At 36.8% G+C, this 16,563-nt stretch overlaps 1 protein-coding gene across 2 annotated transcripts in view; it reads left to right on the forward strand.

The window, feature by feature from the left end:
- The window catches only part of GABRG3 (gamma-aminobutyric acid type A receptor gamma3 subunit), a 322,017-nt gene that overhangs the window by 251,877 nt on the left and 53,577 nt on the right, over window positions 1–16,563 (forward strand). For both annotated transcript variants that reach the window (XM_027642623.1, XM_027642614.1), the window contains one exon: window positions 16,034–16,171. In XM_027642623.1, coding sequence (XP_027498424.1) covers window positions 16,034–16,171 — 138 coding nt within the window. The remainder of the gene's footprint in view (window positions 1–16,033; window positions 16,172–16,563) is intronic.

The following is a 16,563-nucleotide window of genomic DNA, read 5'->3' on the forward strand; positions in this document are numbered from 1 at the left end:
TTGCCACCTCACATTATTTTCAAAAGCAAAAGTGACAAAAAATACAGAAAGGAACACTGTTTTGACTCAGAATACTAATCTAGGTGTCAATCTGCTTTAACAAATCATTAAATTTTGAAGATTTACAATAGTGGTATCTTTTATTATTATTTAAAATATATTAGGCCAGACTGATATCTAGTGACATGCAAATTAAAGTAAAAAATTAAGAATTATGTATAGTCGAAGGACATAAGTATATGGAAAAATTATTAGAGAAGTCACTGGTGGGAAGTCTATGGACTTTTTGTTGCTTTACTGATTTGGTATTATGTATATCTTCACTACAGATGTTCTACTACCTCCCTTCATCTGTAGCCATTATAAATGTTAAGTGCCTCTGACCAATATCCTAATCTCATCAAAATGTAAGGAGAAATATAGGCCCAAATTAATTCCCCAGAGCCTGGATGACATTTTTTAAAGAGAAGCAGATTAAGGGGTCTCCAGCCACCAGAAACATCTGCACCACCAGAAAAAGAAAAAAAAGAAGCTATGGTTGTCTTTTCACATAGAAGGAGGGCATTTGCACAGTGTCCTCTCACATGTGCCATCCTGTTCAGAAGTGAGGAGCACTGCAGCTTATTAGCATCTCTGACATGCTAATTAGCATCTCTGAAAACACAAGAAATATATACTTTTCTTTTAATAATGCAATGCCTTTAAGGCTCAACATGGTTTAGTATCAGAACGGGAAGCATCACAGAACAAATGGCAGTGTATATAGAGTGATCGGTAAGAGAGGAAGAGACTGGAATTTTATAAAGACAACAATAAACACTTAAAATACTGGGCATCAAACTTATGTTCTAAATAAGGTAAAGCAAGTATAGTGAGCACCCCACCTTCTCTCCAACACCGCACAGCAGAAGGTAAAGGCAATTTCTCTCTCACACACAGTTCTACACTGTGCCGCTGCTCTGACTCCTTGCACCCAGACATGGGTGTAGTGAACCGACAGGTGAGTCACTATATCTGTCTATTGATTAAAGGAAAAACAATAAAAAGAATTATAAAGGGGAGATGCTGCTATCAAGAGACAATAGTTTTTCATTCTAGCCTCCTGTGGAAAAGCTCCATGTTTTCTGAGATGGAGCAACTGGCTTCATATGCCAATCAAATTTGCCTAACTGTGCTGCTGGTAGGGCATATGAACTTCAGCACCAGTTTCATTTCTTACGTAAAACAACCTCATTCATGGAAATCCACTGAACCTCACTGATGAGAGGAGAGTTACTCCAGCACTGAGAGGGCTACCACATTGTTTGCTTTGCCATGTGACTGTTGTTTCCTTCCTTTGAAAGTTTCTTTTGTCAAGCCAGCTGAAAATCCAGGAGAGATACTATTCTGTGCTTGCGTTTATTTAGACTCCCAAGTTAGCAGACATGGGAGACTTCCTGTAGAAAGGAGCAGAATCTGTCACATCCAAACAGATGGCTTCATTACAAGTCATGTAATTTCTGTGCAAGGTGTGGGGACATTTCTGTGCAAGGTGTGGGGACCCCGTGCAGCCTTCGGTTTCACTAACCCCTTTCAAAGGATGCAGGAAACTGCGGACAATTTGGAGAGGGAGTTCTGTAAAACTAGATATACTGCTGTAATGAGTGGGTGGTAAAACTGTTTCCCCTTTCTTCAGCTGTGAAAGGAGATTTTTATTATTACTAGAACCAAGAATGAAGAACAGTTTCTGGCTTATCATTCAAGAAAGGGAGATCTTACTTTCCCAAAATTTAATAATTTCTTGATCCAGAAGTACTGTTAAGAGGTTCACCAAGGTTTTCAGCATATTTAGATCCCAGCTGGATTTTTATCCTGTACCTTTCTTAGTGGAGTTCACTTCCAAAGAGAAAAATGCTGCCCCTTGTGCCCATTTGCTTATACTGTTCTGGTCATTCTGGCATGCATTAGTATAAGTCAAGGAGCATATTTTGGGCTGTAGGGCTCTCCTTGTTTTCCATTTTCACTTGTGCATTGATTCTTGACATCTTGATTTCCTTGCTTTGAAAGCCTGCTCCTGGCAAGCAAGGAGAGACAGCACTAGGACAGACAAAGTCAGCAGTAGTCTGCTGTTCGGGGCAGAAGTGTGCAAGTTTCTTCTAATCCTTTTGCCTGTTCCAGAGCCTTGGAAAACTTCTGCAAGACTTAAGCACTTTGACCAAGCATCTGAGCCCCTTGCATTTGACTTAATTTACCCCCTGGTTCTGTGAGGATTCTTTCCACTGGAACATGGACTGTATGTTTTGGAGCTGGGTTTCCCATCCTAGTGGCTTGGCAAACCCTAGCTACCTCCAGCATCCTCAGCAGTCTGTCCTCAGCAAACAGGCAAATGGAATGAAGATGGCTCATACTGGGGTTTTAATACCCATCAAGAGAAGGAGACAGATGTGGAAAAGGAGGTGGACAAAACATCCATCTCTTCCAAAACACCTTCAAGGAAAGGCAGTGCTATAGGCTGGAAAGAAAATCCAGAATTAATATTTGAGATAAAGACAGAAGGCCAAAAGGGTCAAGATAATGTGATTGGAGAAGACCCAGCATCAACAGTGATCTGGGGCACATTAGTCTTCAAATTAATGTAATTGGCAGGAAACAACAGCATGCCATGGCAAAGTCAGCCACTGCAGTTGAAAAATCTATGCTTGCTAAGAAGCAGAAAACAGGGTCCAGAAATCTTCTGTGATGACAAATTTTTTTTTGCTGGTAGGCTAAAGGATGAGATCCTCTACTTGTCACGGTCCTTGGGCGAAGCCATTCAAGCAGACTAAGGCCCCATTAAATATAGCATCTGCTAAATCACTGGCTGGTAGTAAGGGAAGTTCTTTTGGCAGAGATGCTAAAATAAGTAGCATTGCTGGAGAAGTATGTGATGAAGGCAACACAAAAGAAATGGTATTACAGAAAACATTAGGAGATCTGTTGGGACTCAAAGTGGAGACTGAGCTCCACAACACATGTGTCATTAGGACTGGATGAGTCCTCACACCTATTTTTAAGAGCAGGTGCTCTTTCCCCCTCCCTTTTTTTTTGTGGGAACAGTCCTCTCAACCCACTGGAGTAGTGCAGTGTCCAGAAGCATTTTTGGTACAGGAGTAGGCCAACATCCCAGGGACATACAACTTAAGGATGAGTGGCCTTTTTCTGATCCTTAATAAGACTGCAAGCTTTCCCTCCTTGGAGGGCATTGTAACAAAATGTCTCCCCTGTATGGGAGCTTCTTTTTAAAGAACATATAATATCTGAAGGTTACTTTCTTCTGTCAAATTACAGCAAAATTGGGGAATGGGTGCAAAAGTTGTTGCAGCAAGGACAGATAACATGCACATAAACATAGACAATGAATATAATTACATAAGCTTCATTTCCTCAGCAAACCAAGCTAAAAAAGATTTAATTACTGAAACTTGGCCAAGAGACACAGGAAGCAAAAGCTGCTGAGGTTTTGATTTTCTGTTTGGGGATTTTTTTTAATAGTTGTCAGTATGATTTATATGGGGCCTGGAATAGCTGTACACTTTTCAGAACAGTGTTCAGCCTGATGCTGGAATACAAGGAGTAACAAAAATGCAGAACAATGAGGTATTTAGGAAGAAACTGAAACCTGAGCTATCCCAAAAATTCCCCCCCCCAAACAAAATTTCACAGATAGGATCTTGCCCAAAGAGTCTCACTGTTTTATAATGTTTTGAGTTTGTTTTTTTTCTTTCCTGAATGTAAACACTCAAATAAAATTTTTAAAAAGGGTTTTCCATTAGCTGGATATAGAGATAATATTTTCTTTCAGAAACATGGGCTCACATTTTGCAAGAGCAAACAATTCTGACAGATCCTGGCAACTGCTTTGTGAACCTGGCATCAGTGCCATTTTCACTGCCACAGGAAAGGCAGTTTGACTGTCAATAAGCCAAGGGCCAGAAAGCAGCTTTGTTTGGGGCAGAGCTGCTCGGCTTCCAGGGATGCAGCTTGGACTATCCTTGTAGCCATGACATTTTGGGTGATGACAGCTGCCTGATGCCCTGAAACGATTTGGGGGTACTGTAGTCTTTGGAGGATTCAGAGCTATTGAAGGCAGATAATTGATTTTTATGTTGATACACAATACTTCTGCTTTAAATCTTTATCGGGAAATGAAGCGGCACAAAACTACCTACCATTGATATGTAGACTTATTCCTGACACTGAAGAGCTTGATCTTGATACTTCTTTGTTAACTACAGGCAAAGCTATTCATGAACCTAAGAGCTAAGAATACCACAGCCCAATGAAAACTGAAACGCATGAGAGAAGTACACCTGATATTTTTGTTCTAACAGGTAAAAGTATCAGTGAGCTGGCTTCTTCAGTTCTACCTCCACCACAGCTCTTCAATTTTAGAGAATTAATGGATCATCTGAGGATATTTAGATCATCATTAGTGTCTGGGACTAGAAATTGTTAAATTAACTATCAGGAGATGCCAAATTTACCCTATTGTGTACTGTAAGATATAGACATTTATAGTCACTGTGGGGTTCTGGGGAGAACAGTGAAAGAGTATGACTTCTCAAAAGCTTTAGCAAGAATGTTTTAGCTAAGCTAAAGTAAAGATAAACATATGCTTGAAGTAACACACCTGGACAAGAGGTTAAGGCACTGAGATCACTGATTGATACATGTACCTTAAAAGGTGAGAAAAGGACATCTAGAATATTTGGACTGGTGTACTACACAGGAGTATCAGGTAATTTCCATCAGCAGTATCCTGAGAGCAAGTGAGATACAAATACTGAAGCGGGGGGGGGAAGGCTATAACCAGAGAAGCAACAGCCCTGAGATGCTTGGAAAGTAAATGACAAACCAAGACATTGATAAAGGAAGGCCAAATTTAGTGAATGCAAAATGAATGTATTTAACAATTCATCATAACGCTGTTGCTGATGTTTAAATGAAAACAGTGCTGTGCTCTCACTAATTTAATTATGTGTGACTCTAAATATGCCAGAATCAATAATGTGTCTTGTTTATCTGAAACTTCATTTTGTCAGATAATTTCTGATGAGCTGTTACCACGATCAGTGACATTACAGTTTAGCCATGACCTTTTCAGAACTGATTTTTCTGTAAGCATGAAACACAGAAAAGTATGTTAACATTTGTCTTTGGTTGCTGAGCCTTGCATGTTTCACCAATAAAGTGTAAGCAAGTCCTAGGGAGCTAAAACTTAAAACTACAAAATATTACAAAAAGTAGAAATCTCTTTATTGCTCTACTTTACAGAGCTATAAAAACTTATTTTTTGTGAATTTTAGTTTGTGTAAATGATAATAAAGGTGTGTAAATTATTATAAAGGTATGTAAATGACAATAAATCTACATACAGCATGTTAATAACTACATTAATAGGCAAATAACACTCATTTCTTTGTAAATAGACTGAAAAAAACTGAATAGAAGAAATTAGTCATGAATAGCTGATTTTGATTTTCCAATGTCATTTCACATTAGGTTGTACTATGATGTAAAACAGTCTTTCAAAAAAAACCTGTATTAGTCTTTAAAAAAAGCCCTGTATGGCCTTTTTTTTTCAACAGCAACAACCCTATTTCACTAATCATTTAAAAGCTAACCGCTTAATCTCAGACTTAATGAAGTTTGCTGTCTATTTTTGAATTTATCCTGCAAATTTTTTTATTCTATGAAATGGCAGTACTCAAAAAAGACTCTGTTTTCAGTTTGAAGTGTTCTGTTGTTTTATCTATACTATTCATTCCTGATGTATTATGAGAAGACCTATGAAAAAGTCATAATAACTTTGTATGAAAGTCTTTAGTTCATAATCTGGTTCCATTAATGATGTGTTGACTGAGCATAGTACATTTCTGAAGGCTTTTGTAAAGCCACAGGCTTTGCTACTGTAGCTCATGTGAAGCATGTAATGGGTTCCATGGCAACTCAGAAAAAACATTGTTAATATCTAAATTTCATTTTCATGGATCTGAAAATGTACAATTCAGGCTAGTTACATACCCCATAGACTGTGTAAGGTGAATATCCAGCTGCAGTGATTTTTGTAATTGAAATTGGATAGAAAATTTCTATACATGGGACAGTGTGAATAGACTGTAGTGTTTCTAACTTAAGAAGTTAGGCACTGATAAATAGATGGATGTTGTCATGGTTTGAGAGCCCCAAAAATCCAATTCCCTAGTCCAAACCCCCTCTCACATCTCAACCCAGTGTGAGATGGTTTTTCCAGACACCACATGAGACTCCTGACAATGCTATTACTATTTTTCATCTGCTCTATTGTACTGATGTTGGCTTCCTCTTTTTCATAATGCTGAATTAAGAGCCAACTTCTATACAGAAGACACCACACGAGACTCCTGACAATGCTATTACTATTTCATTGTAATAGCTATCTTCAAGCTGTGAATACAAATATTTTCTATCCATACTTACTCTATTTTTTTTGTAAGAGAATACAAAGTCTTCTTGTCTGTCTTTAGAAACACAGGCTATTCCTTGTCAGTTCTTTTTTTATGTACTTGGTACAACAAATAGCTTACTTACTTATATTTGCATGTTGATAATAGTACACATCCAATCATAATACTCTATTATTTTATTGCTAATAGATATCGCTCTAGCCATATCTAGCTGCATTCATACTTAACGTACACATACTGACTGTTGAGTAGCAGTTGGAAGATAAGGATTAAACATGTGCTCAGCATGATCTTTAAATACTGTCAGACCCATGTGAGAAACACAAAATGAGTTTTTAGTGTTAAAAAAATCTGCTTACAAAGTATTCAAATAAAAACATTAGATAGATTGTTTGTCAAAGAAAGCAAGAAACCTGTAGGCATATTTTGTTCTCTCTCTTCCTCTCCACTTGCATGGACAACTTCACAGGTGTATTTTCTTTCATTTCCTGAGCTATTTATGGCTGTGTTGTTTACTTTACTAGAGCTCTGAGTCTCCACCGGAAACTCTGCTTGTTCATTATATGTTTTCAGATCAGTCAAAACACATTTTCTCAGCACTTTGCCTAACAAAGCAATACACAAAGTAAACAATGTTATCTTTCTCATCAGGATAGTCTTAAATGAAATCTTAGTAGTCCTACATGGAGGATATAGTTAATTACTGCAATCAAATGGGTAAAGGCAGGATTATTTTATCTTGTAATATCCAGTACATTTGAAGCTGATACTGAACATTTATGGGCTGTTCTGAATCCAATAAACATGTTTCTGTTAAAAGATCTTTGATGGAATGCACAGCTGTTCTGCCCCTAACTTTGAGGTGGTCTACATAGTCAGTAGGAAAAAAAAAAGGTATGTTTAAAGTCCTCTAGAGAAAGGTATTCAGCTCCCGCTGGGATGTTTGAAGTCAGCTGGCCAGCATCTCTTGGTGTCACTGCTGTCCATCCTAGTCATAAGAAATTTAAGTACTTGCTTTAGAAGAACAATGTCATTAAGCATCTTCAATGAAAGTGCAGTTTAAATGAATGTAAGAGGAAGACTGTATGACTATAAAGACTATAAAGATTATAAAGAATGTCAGCAGATCAAAGAATTGCAGATTTGACAGATATTCCTTTAATAAACTGAGGTTTATGTTCTGCTTTGGCTATTTTACAGCTTTGATCTCTAAATTGTCCAAAGCAAGCCCTACTAGCTTTGGTTTTAAATTCTTACAGTAGAAGATTTGACTTGCTCTGGTTTATCCAAATATTTTTCATCTACTCTATTGTACTGATGTTGGCTTCCTCTTTTTCATAATGCTGAATTAAGAGCCAACTTCTATACAGAAAATTGTGAGTGATTGGCATCACCTACATCTGCCTAAGATGCTACTTAAATATGCAGTCACTCAGACTTTGTACATCTCAGCATAATTTTTGGGAAGCACCTCTAAGATCACCCTCAGCACATCCAGCACAAAATTCCTCTTTAAATGGACATGAGAAAATTTTACATGCAGCTTGAGATTCTTCATTAGTCAGTTATAAACTGTGAAAAGAAGTGACGTTTTTCCTCTTCTCACTTGAGCTCATGCAGTCAGCCACGCACAATATTTTAGCTGCTAAAATATTCATTTTTAGTTGTTTGTTTTCTGGTAAAGAACTCAGTTTACATTTTTAGCTTTACAATGATGAGGCTGATCTCTCAGCAGTAGTACATAGCTCTCGAATTCTCAGCATCATTCAATCATTGTAGGGCATGTGCAAAAGAAAGAAGCTGTAGGTCCACGTAAACAAAGGGAGATGAGATGAGATGAGATGAGATGAGATGAGATGAGATTGCCATCTGTTTGAGTCCCATCCCAAATCCTATGGAAAACAGGAAGTGCTTAGGTGAAGCCTCCCATGTCTATGCAGAGTTGGCTGCGGTATATAAGATCTAGGGCAGAACAAAGCAGCAGCACAAGATTCCAGCAGACTCTCAGAAGCTATCCCTTGGCCATGCATTTCTGAAAATTTCCTTTGACCTGGAATCACCATCTGCAGTCTTGCAGCCAGTAGAAATGTGACATTTGATCTACATTATCAAAAATTTTCTGAACCACATTATGAATAAAGTTTATTCTTTGTCTGTAAAGACAGACATTTGTGAAACATCATAAGTTCATTATCAAATAGCTATGTTAGCTATGGAAAATCAGTACATTGAGCTAGAAAACTGAATTCTGTCTCTTACTTGTATATTTGTTTATAAGCGCAAAACTTCTAAATACAGGGAGAATAGAACAATTTCATATTCCAGAATAATTCAGATCAGAAAAGAACTTGAGCTAGGAAAACCACTTGCAGGATTTTCATTCTTCTCTGCAAAGTATTGGTATTGCAGAAAACCTAGGGTAAAATCTTCAGCGTTGTTCCATTCATAACAGAACGGGAGGTTGGGGTGAAGTATCCATTCCATAAAAAGCATAAAGAAGACTGTGTTAGGCTAGGCAAGCTTGCTCTGTATGTCCTCAGAGTGGGAACAAGTTAAGCCAGCATCACCAGCATTCAGTTAATTAGGATCTGAAAGGAGTGTTTTGGCCTTGACTGGTGTTTTTGATAAAGAGAGTGCTGTGTTCTCAAAGCAAAAACCACTTTGAACAGTCTGCATGATAGCATGGTTTTTCTCTCATGGCTGAAAACAGCCACCATATGATGTGAGTGTGAATGTGTGGGATCAAGGCACTGGTTTGGGACGATCCTGGGAATTCTGGTTAACAAAAGACAAACACCAGGTGCTGTTTACAAAGGAACCCTAATAAAAGGGAAACACTGGAAAGATTGACAGACAAAATCCCGAAATCGAACTCTGTGTGGTGGCAGCCTCATTTCTTTCAGTACCCATATTCGCCATACCTCAGTACTCTGATCCATGCAAGAATTCTCTCCTTGGAAAAAGATACAATTTATAAGCTAGCAGTTTGATCAGCCCATTTACTGTTAATGATATTAGAAATGGCTAAATCAGAGGAATCTGAACATTTATCAGGTGTTCTAGTTACCAGTGGATTAATTTGTAAAAGAATCTGCTGCCCAGAACAATGCAAGCAGATAGGCAAAAGCAATTTTGCACACAAGGCTTCTGAAAATTGCTTTCTAAATAAAAGTGTTATTAAAAATAAGTATATAAATAAAAATGCATAGCAAAACATTAATACGGGGTATAAGACTTTTTTTTTGTTTTAGTTTTGGTGAGTTTTTTTTCAGAAAGGTGAAGGCATTTGCAAAACAATAGAAAAATGTAATTATGGGACAATATATGATAAACCCAACCAATTTCCAAAACCAAATCTCTTGGTACTGCTTGCAAATGTGTCAAAATGGAAATTGTTTGGCAAGCATAAGGACAGAGCATAAAAGTGTGATGATGCAGCAGAATTGCCTTAGCTTCTTAGTGCAATCTCAAGTTACTCCACCTATCCTTTAGGATACTCGGAACAGGGATTTTTTTCCTACAAGGGCTGTGTGTGACAAAATCTTTGCACCCCTATGTGAGAAGTATCTGTTAGATTTTAACAGAAAGTGAGTACATTGAAAAGCCACATCTCAAAATGTCTTCAAGGGAAAACTTCTTTCTTTTCAATCTAATTCTGTTCATTCCACTCTGCCTTCTTTCCCTTCTCATTTTCACCTTTTTATTCTCACAAATTTTATTTTGTCTATGAGTAGCTAGAAAATTTTTACCTCTTACAAGGGCTGGTTCACAGAAAATCCTTCTTTTGGGAATTATTTCTATGACAGCAACACTTCTCTTTTACTCCTTTCTATTTTGAAGGCCCAAAAGAAGAATTGATGTCATGTAGTTTATCAATAAATCACATCAGCATCCTACATTTCTATCAAAAAACAGAATTAGTCTCAGGTAAAGGATAATTAAGCATTACTGTTGATGATGGTGACTGGATTGTCTAGTTCTTCATCAAAGTGATATCACAGTCATATTAAAGTACATTTTTGGGTAGAAAAACTATCTATAATGGGACATATATCCTTTAACTTCAGGGCAGTGTTAGATTCATTATTCTGCAGTCATGGTAATGTTGGTTGATTTTTTTTCATAAGCTAATGTACTGTTAATAAGGTGTCAATTACTGATGCAAGCAAACAGGGCAAAGAATAATGTTTCTGATTGCTGTAGTTATCACCTAAGTGCAATTATCTACTATTGCTGAAATAAATCAATTTAGGATTCAAAGCTATCTTTACAACATTCACATTTAACTTTTTTTTCAATTTATTTTTATCATACCTACCTTTTAAAATACTTCATCATTTTTCTTTTCCTGTATTTTTTGAAAACATCACTGAGTTAAAAAAAAGCTAGTCACCTTCATTAGTGAACAGAGAGAACTCAATATGCTTTCAATTATAGTCTTGGTATCCATAGGTCTTAAGTAAACTATTAAAAATTTCCATTGTCTTTCCCTACTTTTGCTTCAGTCTACCCTGAAGGCTTCCTCCTGAAAAGACATAACGAATTGTCTATATACCTTATTTTTTAATTTGTTTTATTTTAAACTAATTGAACTGAAACTGCTTTTTCTGCCATCCAATTGTGCTTAATATATACATACTATCATACAATCGAAGATAATACCAGTTTTAAGAGTATAACTTCCAGGATTGTCCTGCTTAAAAGCCTTCTGAGATTAAATAGATGCAGGAATAGATCACTGAGGAAACCTCTTCCTCCAAAGTTTGGATTAAAATGCAGTTTGTTTGCCAACAAAGAAGCAATCATAAAGACTGATAACAAGAGAAAGAACCCAGACAGATTTTGTGGAAGCATGTGATTTGTGATCCAAAACATGGTGCCAGAGAAAGGTGCATTTCTGGACTTCATTATCCTCTTCTGACCAAGGCTGCATTGACAGAGGTCTCCCAATTAAGCCTGAAGAAGAGTTAACAAGGTAGTATTCAAGAAAGCAAAGTGTTTCTGAAAGCATCTGGCTGTAAGCTGTAAAGGGCTGCTCATTCCTTGAGTCTAATTGGAGTAGAGCATACTCCCTATACTGACCACCTTCACTGACAACAGTTGAATTTACAATGGTCCCTCCATGCTTGTGATGCAAACTCCAACCACTTACTGATGGTAAAAGTTTGTCTTTCAGATCACACTTTTCCCTGACTTTGAGTATATATCTAACACCCCTGGAAAAGCAAAACCTTCCCAGAATCTGGCTATGTCTTTCAAATATATACTGCTTGTACAAGTATAAGTCCCTGGCAGATAATTAACAGAACCAATACTTTCTTACCTGCTTCCCCACATTTTCAGCTTTGCTGCTCCTTTCATTAACTCCTCATTGCATACTCTTAGCATACAAGTTTTTGCAAGGCTAAGAAGGAGAGAGGACTTTTCTAATTGTGTTCTTTTTGCTGGGTCTACCTGTGTTATATGTGAATACAAAGTGTGGGAAACCGGGAGTAAAATAAGCTTTTTTCACCTAGTAGGGAAAAGATGTCTGAAGAGATGAAAGAAGTTAATTTTTTTCTATGCCTCTCTGTCTTTCCATGTCTTGGATACTTTTCTAAGGAAAGCTTTTTAACTCCTGAAGTGGTCTGTGTCCTTTTTTAACATGATCCCTTTTTTGCTATCTTTCCATAGCTCTACTCATTTCCTAAAATAGATCCATTATCACAGAACAGAAAGTGAAACAAAGATATCAAGCATTGATCTAAGATGCCCAGGCCAAATACAGCATTGGGGAAATCAAGGTTAGAGGCAGTATGCACTAACAGGCATCATTGGTCATATTACAGAAGTTGGTGATTTTCCATCAGTGTTGATTCCTGTAGCAGCCACGCTTCAGGGGCACTTTACACCAATTCTCACAGCTAACTTATAGTTGCGTATGCCTCTCATCCAGCCTGGAGGTCTTTCTGGCCTTAACCATTTTTTCAGCAGTTTGGTGGAAGCTTCTGCACAAATCAATCTCCCTAGAAAGTGAAGCAGTATGAATATGAAGAATGAAGTTTAAATATTTTTAACCTCTCAGTTCCAAGTCATAGGGTGGTGATGTGAGAAGATGTGGCAATGTGAGTTCAATTATTCCAAAAATAAAGGGGAAGTAAAACAAAATCCAGAGAATCTCAAAGGTTTTCCTGACGATTTGGCTTTCTGTTATAATACACTCACCTCCAAAACAGCAAAAAGTAGAAAAGCGAAGTCATTAAGTATGTTTGGTGGAAATAAAGAGTTATTACATGGATACTTTCTCCCAGGCTCTTAAATAAAAATCAAATTTATTCTTGACCTGAATTTACAAAAACATGCAGTACCAATCTGACAAAAAACAAATGGTCAGAGTGTTCTCTAAAAGTCTTTGATATAGTATATAAAAAGCTATAGCACAGCCTGGAAAATAACCATTGGACGAAAAACTAGGAGAATTTAATCAAGTAAAATTCATGGAAGGGAAAATGAAGTTGTTGACTTTGGTAGAGAAGATCCTGAGTTGCAGGTTGCCAGGATTTGGATGGCTGTAACAAAGAATACACATTTTGTTGTCTTCTTCTCATGACATCTCCCTTGCCATCTTACCGACACCTGATGGAAAGTCTCCAGGAGGAGACTTGCCCTGTTGCAATATGAATATTCTTATATAACCTGAAGCAACCTGACAGGGTAAACACACTTGATAGAATTACGTTCATCATGGATGACTTGAAGCCACAAGGTCTAGAATTTAAGGTAATTTACTGCCATTTGTCATGCTGGGAAAGTGAAAGAAAGCAGACATTTCTACAGATAGCATTTAGTTGTGTTGAGAACTGAACAAGAGAGGTTGCATTTTCTTGTGGAAATACTGAAGTCTGCTGTTCTGATATTTTCTAAAATGAAATATTTAAAGGGCTAGAAACAATTGGACTGTGTATGAGAAAAATAGAATATCACTGAAAAAAGAACCATCATGGATGATTCTTTCTGCATGTTAAATGAATGGACATGAAATGGAAATGAATGTAAATGAATGGATATACAGTCCAAATAGATGTGTTACTATTCCATGAAAGTTATTTTTCTTTTAAATTAATTGAAAAGTGAAGTCATCTGGCACTGGAGCAGAACAAAATAGCAGTTATTTAACAGGTTAAAACAACTCGCATTGATAGCAAGCTTTCAAGCATAATGACATTGAAATGGATTTCTTTTGGTGGGGTGGCTATGGGATGAAAAGAAAGCAAAAAAAAATCAGGAAGAAACTGAATTCAAGGCACAACTTTTTCAGTGAAATTTGGGGAAAAAATGAAAAAAGATAATTTTACATCAATTTAAAATAAATTTATTAAAAAGATAAAATCTTTGTGACTTCCAAGATATTTGAAACATTTTTACTGGCAATGATTATGGTGAAGTTTATCTGAGAAAAGGAACTCGATTTACTGCCTGTGATAAAACCTGCAAATTAACACTTGGGGCCCCAAGTTCTGCAGCAGGAGCTGGTGCAACAGGACAAGAGTTTCCTTCTCTTCACATCAGGAGGCAAATCAGGAGGTAGGATTAAGACTCAAATGGCATGGCAGCCCCCTGTGGGTACTGATACTGCCTTGTGGGGAAAGGCGGTTCGGGCACCATCACTCGGCATGAGTGCAGGGCAGCCACAGCACACCAAGGACGCCATCTGATGCTTCTTTCCTTCTGAACTGCAGGGGAAAGATATCAGCGGCCCCATGGATGAAGCAAATTTGAGAAGGCTCCTGATAAAAAATGTAGAGCTTTCCATTAGAGGGAGACATTATTCAGTCAGAAATAGAATCATAGAATCATTTAAGTTGGAAAAGACCTCTAAGAACATCAAGTCCAACCAAATAAAAAATGCTCTGCCATACCTGCTCCTAAGCTATGTCCCTAAGTGACACATCTACATACTTTTACATCTTTTAAATACCTCCAGAGATGGTGTCTCAAACATTTCTCTAGGCAGCCTATTTTAGTGCTTGAAAACCCTTTCCATGAATAAATGTTTCCTAATGTTCAATCTAACCCCTGCCATCCCTGGTGCAACTTGAGGCCATTTCCTCTTGTCTTATTGCTTATTACTTGGAAGAAAAAATGTGATCAGAAGGCTCAGTCAAATAGGAGCCAGACTCAAGATTTCAGATGATGCAGGACTAAGGCTCAGAGGCCCTGCAAAGCTTGACTTCTTTTACTGTATCACTGTATCCTCTGACATAATTTGCGAGCCAAAAAAAAAAATTAACCTTTAGGTCAATCTCACAGACTGTCATAGCAGAATTGGCTGTGAAATCTACTTGGCAGCAAGAGTTTTCAAGGAGAGCAGTGTTTGTTACTCATTTGGGTCCTTCATGAGTTATTTCTTTATTTACATTGATGGAAAATATACAAATGTGACATTTTGAATTAACACAAAGTCATTTTCTACAGATTAGAGCTAAGGGACTTGTGGGTATTCTTCTTGCCATGTTAGTGAGAAGGATAAATAAGGCCATGCACACCTTACAGCAGTACCCCAGCAGGGTGGAACCTTAAACAAGATTAAGAAGACACTCATCAAGGAAATAGCACCATGACCAGAGAAGTTGTTTTGCAATGCAAATATAAAAGTTTATCAGTATCCAATGAGAAAAAAAAAAAATTACTGATGAGACAGTTATATTAACCATCTATTGTTGTTGTTAGGCTTTTAATTTGCCTTATAATCTACATCTACTCTATTAATTAGATGAATAAAAATTGATTGTGTTATGCATTAGAGAACAATCTAGTTTTAGCTAGAATAGGCATGCTGTTTTCTAGATGGTTTATTATTATGTTTTGGACTGGTTGAAGATTTGTTGTTGTACTCCTATTGGAAAATGCCATTCTCTGACAAAAAAGAAATTAAATATTGGCATGAAGATTAATTATGACCACTGAATGCTAAGCTGATAAGGACTTTCAGAAGCTGTTTCAGCTGTAGAAATCAGGTGATGACTCATTAAATACAAAGACTTTAGAAGTAATATGGTGGCATAATCACTTTACAATTCCCATGTTAATTAAAATTTTACTTTTTTTGCACTGTATGAAGTTACTTTCAGAAGTACAGTAGTACACTCCACATTAGAACTATTGCAACTTTCAAAACAATGAGTCCTTTTTAATTGTTCATATCTTACACTGAGACTCCTCTGTTTTTGCAATCTATTGGTTTGCACAGCTTCTTCAGAGCCTATGTAAAGCAGTATACTTCTGTGTCTGGACCTCAAATTAGTACGATCAAATGCATCTCTAAAGAGATCTGCTTCTGATGGAACCAACAATTTTTTCCATTATCAAAAAACAGTGATTGTGAAAAATCACAGGCTTGCCAGTATTATGACTCTATTTTTGTGTGCTGCACAACTTGAGCTGAATTATACCACTTAACTCACTGATAAAGCATTCAATCAGAAATTTAGGTGTTCCCAAATAGCAGTGAAACAGTGAACTGATACTGTTTTGCAATACCTTCTTTTATGAAATGCAATATATTCATGTACATACATATTAATTTCTAGATGGCTACCCTAAAGAGGAAATGATTTACAGATGGAGGAAAAACTCAGTGGAGGCTGCTGACCAGAAATCTTGGAGACTCTATCAATTTGACTTTATGGGTCTCAGAAATACTTCAGAAATTGTGAAAACCTCTGCAGGTAAGAATTGAACAAATGGTAGAGCTTTTTCATATTATTTAAAAATATTTATTCCAATTTTTCTTTCATTTGAATGCAAATTGATTTCAATGTGTACCAATGTTCATATTAAAATCTGTAAAGTGCAGACTCCAAAAACATTGACTTTTTCTAGATTTTTTATAACTTCTTCTCTAGTAGTAATTTCACAAACTAAGGAATAAATACTAAGTTGATATGGCTGTTGGTTATATACTTGAAGTTACAATATGATTCTCATTCCTCATCTAAGTTTATTTGCATTGAATGCATTTTCACCATAAATTAAAGAGAAAGATAAAATGGTAGGTTAGTGAAATTAGATACTTTAAACACTAGTTAACCATTCAGCCACAGGTCTAATATTTCTCTTA

Source organism: Corapipo altera, unplaced genomic scaffold (assembly GCF_003945725.1).
Source record: "Corapipo altera isolate COAL_440 unplaced genomic scaffold, ASM394572v1 0, whole genome shotgun sequence".
Lineage (NCBI taxonomy): Eukaryota > Metazoa > Chordata > Aves > Passeriformes > Pipridae > Corapipo > Corapipo altera.